Source organism: Sinocyclocheilus rhinocerous, unplaced genomic scaffold (assembly GCF_001515625.1).
Source record: "Sinocyclocheilus rhinocerous isolate Xijiao unplaced genomic scaffold, SAMN03320098_v1.1 scaffold963, whole genome shotgun sequence".
Lineage (NCBI taxonomy): Eukaryota > Metazoa > Chordata > Actinopteri > Cypriniformes > Cyprinidae > Sinocyclocheilus > Sinocyclocheilus rhinocerous.
This window is the reverse complement of record NW_015638949.1, coordinates 47,832-53,166: the sequence shown is the minus strand read 5'-3', so window position 1 is coordinate 53,166 and position 5,335 is coordinate 47,832. Positions and strand designations below refer to the sequence as shown.

Here is a 5,335-nt window from a genome sequence, read left to right as displayed (position 1 = left end):
GATAAAAAGTATCTTTTCCTTGTAGTTTTTGTCCTAACCACCCGCGACAGCGACACGTGACAATAAGCGACACGGAATTCTATTTTAGGAACGTTTTTTATTTTCTGCGATGTCGCGGCAGGAACAACATACAAAATATGACAGTGATAATCTCAGGTAATGATTATGTGCTTTATTCAATGTTAAAAGTGTCTGAAGTGAGTTTGAATATTATTTTGCGTTATCTTTATAGCCATAGTGAAAGCAACAGATATTTTAGCTCTTCTTTTCTACACACTCGCCATGTTTTTGCTGTCACATCGTATCTAACATACACTGGACGCGACAAAGCATTGCAAATCATTTGAACGTTGTGTCAGTACATTATAAATAGAACGAGTCAGCAGTTTACTGTCGGGGATTTGTCGTGTCGCACCGCATCCAAGACAGCATCACTGATTATAACGAGTTCTTGTACTTTATTGCGTCGCGCCGCTCGCGTCCGTTGTATACACGATATAAGTTAATATAGCTTTCTGATGCTGCATTTGAATTTTCATGCCACATTATTTGAAATTAGCATGGGCCAAACATTTTTTTCTCGCAGGCCGCCTATTGAAGAACCCTGTCATACAGTAACCAGCAACAATCACCCCTTCCTTTTCTCATCGAAGGCATGCGATGCAGTACTAAACAGTCTCTCGCTGGTGCTTCTTTCTTGAACAGTTTTAAATGCTTCCACACTGCTGACATGTGTGCTGCATTATAAAGAATGCGCACCTCTCACTCTTCGGTGGTTGCTATTTGATCGCGTCACGTCATTGTTCTGTACAATTTATTCTGTCTTTTCGCTTATTCTTTATTTGCTATTTTCGGCCGAATAATTTCGGTTGTATAGAAATTCAGAACATTCGGTGCATCCCTACTGAATTGAGAAACAAAAAAGGAAGAAATGAAAGAAGGAAGAGAGGAACAACATAAATAAAATATCAAAAGATGGAAGGAATGAATAAAAAGAAATGAAAGTAGGAGGGAACAAACTAATACATGAACAAAAGACGGAAGTAACGAACGAAAAAAGAAAAAGAAAATAAGAGGATGGAAGGAATAAAGGAAAAGAAAAAAGGAAGAAGGAAAGAAATAATTAATTAATGAATGAATGACCAATGAATGGACTGAATGAAAAGAAAGACCTGCTGCTGCTGGAAGTTGACAAGGTCAGACACTGTGATGTCAGAGGAAGGTGTGGCGCTCTTGGATTGAACTTCTCTGTGTCCCTCCACATTAGGTGGGGCGCCGTTCTGATTGGCCGTTCCGTTTGTCGCCTCTGTCCCCGACTCCTGCATCATGACTTAAAAATCTGCAGCGAAGACACAAAACAGGAGTTTAAAAAACAACAACAAAAAAACACAGTTGTAAAACAATTGCAAGCAAACATCAATTTCCGTTTGTACCACTTAATTTCACTTTTCCCATCTTTCATTGCTTGTGCTGCTTTGTCTGCAAGGATGACTCTAGTTTAATAATAATAGTAATAATAAACTTTAACACTTTTGTTTCTTGTATCTTTCATCACATCACAGGCTGAAAAGGTGCGAGCTTAAAAGAAGCTATTCATCATTTTCTGTTTGTCTTTCTTCTTTCTGCTGCGCCTAAAAGAATGAAGAAACAGCAAAGAGCAAATGGGATGGGAACCCAACCTCAGTCACGTCTCAGCAGAGAGGCCCAAGAAAACACACTCACTCACAAACAAAACTTGTTCTAGTGAAATAGATATATTTACTTGCATTGCTCCCAGAAGAACCACAGCCTGATGGCTTTTTAATGGGAAACAGGGCAGGTCAGATTATAAATCTCCCAATTCAAAACTTCTCGGCAAACGTTTGCATCCTGGGTGTTGAGTTAACGCCACGGTCCTGGGCCCGCACACAAATAAACAAACCTGAAAATATTCCGATGTACTTCCAAAGTATTTCCAATAATACATTACACTTTAATGATGCCTATTCAGACACACAAAAAGCCTTCTTGTTCTTCCAAACGCTTCCCATCTAACAGCCCAGTCCTGCATTACTCTCAAAAGTCTAGTTTTCTCCTTCAACACACTGATCCATCCATGTCATCCAAAGATAGACACTTAGATTTATATCTTTTGCATTCACCGTGGCCCTCGCTGGTGAGGAGTGCCTTGTAGCCCCATTTCAGACCATCTTAATGAAGCTGACCAAGTCGGGCAGAAGTAAATTAACTTGGCTTATTAATTATTAATATGAGGCAGAATGAATGCCCTTAAAGCAGTGGGTGCTAATCACATAGGCAGGTGAAAATTGAAAAGAATTCAGATTTATAATGCTGCCCCCTCTCAGACAGTAATAAGGCGCGTGATAATTGTTCAGCTAGGTTTGCAGGGGAGAGGCGATTACAGACGCAGACGAACACATTGGGCATTGACCCATCTGGACCACTGACGGGCTGTGGCTCTTCTATTGTCTGTTTTTGATTAAGCTGATGTACAGTAAACAAGAAGACTGGGATGAATTGAAACATATCAACTACTAAACAATATATATATATATATATATTATTTGACAATCACAAATTAAAATTATTTATTATTTTATAATCATATAAAATTATTTATTTTGTGTGGGTGTACACATATAAAAATATTACAATTACATAGAATTATTTATTTTAAGTTTTTATATTTAATTTAGTAAAACATTTTACATAGACACAAACTTACGTACAAGTGATTAATCAGAAATACTGAATTGCACTTTAAAAACTGCAACACATCAACAACTTTACTAAAACAAAAACAGCAACAACTTCTGTACGTTTTTTTTTCTTTTAACAAATAAATCTAAATTCAGTAGCAGTTACCCATAATGCACTTTTTGCATATAATAAATGGAAATAAATTGTAAAAATTCCTGCAATTCACAATTTAAAAAAAAATCTTGATATTTCCAGGTTTTTTAATGACTGTGGGAACCCTGTTCTTTTTAACCCCTTTCATCACTAATTTTATTTTTATCTCAAAAAAAAAAATCTGAATACACAATGTACATAATATATTTGTGTGACTAAACTACTCCATACTCAAAATCACCCTTTCAATTACAGACAAATGGACCAAGTACCTGGTACTCCCACAAACAAGCTGTGGCTTGTTTAGCTAGCTTCTCTCTCTTTCTGTCTCTTTTAGGTTTTACTGTCTCATTTATTCTCTCTCCTTTTTTTCATTGTGTTCCATAATAGAGGGTGATAATGGCTATTATGCATGCACTGTCATTCCGTACTAAATTTTCATAATTATAAAAGAAGGGCATACATTTGCGAATGCGTGGCAACTCTAAAAGTAATCGTGAGAATGCGCCGGGGGCTATTTTAATGTATGCAAAACTAGTGACCCACAATAAAGACATGAAGCTGCAGCGAATGCAAAGTAATGCACGTGCGCCTGCATCCACGTCTGAAGAGGGACAGCTAAAATTAACACCCAATTAATTTTCGGAATTGACAAACAAATGAAACCCATAAATCTACTTTCTCATTAAATTTCGCCATGGAATAATTCAAAAGCTGCAAAAAAAAAAAAAAAAAAAGGATGAAAGAAAATGCCTGTTATCCATCACTAATATCAAATAGATGGGAGGAAAAATATAACCTGGTGGAAGGGCATTAATAATGTCAATGGCTTTATGAATTAAGCTATTGTTTTAATGTCTTATAATTATGATTCCAGCTTTGCATTCTCCTCACTTTGATAACAAAGTGCAGTTGTTTGCTTGTCATTTTCTGTCGTCGCGTTTGGTACAAAAAAGGCTTTTGGATGCAATATAAACACAAATAACAGACAAACGCATGTATAACCAGCAAGAGTTCACAAGAAATGGATGTTTGTTTACAGTGTTTATCGCAGCTTTAAATAAAAAGAAAACAAAGACTTAAGGAAAAAACTTCAATATAATGGAAATTCCCTGCGATTAAGCCCCCACCACCAGGCACCTACCAAACAAACCTCTATCATCAGATGTCTGCGCCTTTTCCCCGCAAAACGCTTGCTTGCTAAACACAACAAGTGTTTGGAACAAACAACGGATAATACAACAAGGTCAGAATTTGCACATGTTGATGTTTTGTTTGGTTCATCTGATATTGCGAGCACACACACCCCACCCGGCCTACGTAAAAGCATGAGCAAATTAAAGAAAATAAAGAGCTTTCTCCCTTATTTATTGTTTCCCAGGATTTGACTGAGCCTGTTTATGGCGAGAGTGTGTTTGTGTGTGGCATGCACCAGGCCGGAAAGCAGACTCCATCAGCGTTAAAAAGATGCTGTCATTCCGGTAAGTTCTGAAAGCCCACCTGCTCTTACAAGCCTGTGTTCTCACACCACCCCTGTTCGCACAAGCGCCCAACAAAAGCACAGCATTCTTACACTCCAGATAAGTAGTCACAATAAGGAGGACAAAACCCCATGATCACACTGTTGTTTAGGTTCAACCTTGTTGCTTGTCTAGACAACACAATGATCTGTACGACTGAAAAGGTGTGAGAGCATCTTGAGGTTTTTCTTTTCTGCTCCCCCGCCAAGGATTCCTGATGAGTAAAGCAGATAGCTGTATTTTGGCTAGGGATGGTGGTGTGAGCAAAATTACTTTATGTACTTTACGAAACATTTTTATATTACAGTAAAAGTATTTATGGCAATATAGTGAGTTTTGTCTGAAATTCAACCCCAAAATAATTTGACAGATTATTACAAAACCATGTAGTAATGCCTATTCTTTGATAATTCAGCAAATTAAATACTCATTTTAATTATTCTCTTTTCTTATTTGGAACTTGGACACAGACCAAAAGGTAAAATCATTTACATCATATGATGCACCAAGATATACCGAATGTACTGATGTATAAATTCTGGCCGATAACAATAGGCCAATAATTATTTACATATTATTTACATAATTATAGTCAATAACAGACAAATGGACAATATTAAAATTCTCTACTCTTTAGTAAAAAAATAAAATAAAAAATTTAAATGCTAAGTGAATTTAGGCATCAACTTTATAATGTGCAATATAAAAAATGGATATTCATTATGAGATTTAATTATACAACACTTAGACACAAATCAAATGGTAAAAATTATTCACATCATATGAATGTACTGAGATGTACTGATATAAAAATTCTAGCCGATACGATAAGATGCTAATTATGTTCACGTTATGGACAATAACCGATAATTGGACAATAGTGTTGGGTGATTTTTCAAATCGTCATATCGCCAGCCGATACACAATATTATCATGCGTGCGTGCATGGGTGGGTGGGTGGG

At 36.6% G+C, this 5,335-nt stretch overlaps 1 protein-coding gene across 5 annotated transcripts in view; it reads right to left on the bottom strand.

Moving 5' to 3' along the window:
* Window positions 1-5,335, bottom strand: part of LOC107750235 (forkhead box protein P1-B) — a 157,402-nt gene that overhangs the window by 108,713 nt on the left and 43,354 nt on the right. For 4 of the 5 annotated variants that reach the window (XM_016565528.1, XM_016565531.1, XM_016565530.1 and 1 more), the window contains one exon: window positions 1,173-1,339. The exons of the other annotated variant lie outside the window; for it this stretch is intronic. In XM_016565528.1, the coding sequence (XP_016421014.1) occupies window positions 1,173-1,328 (156 nt within the window). In that variant the 5' untranslated portion in view covers window positions 1,329-1,339. The remainder of the gene's footprint in view (window positions 1-1,172; window positions 1,340-5,335) is intronic. 5 annotated transcript variants of the gene reach the window in all.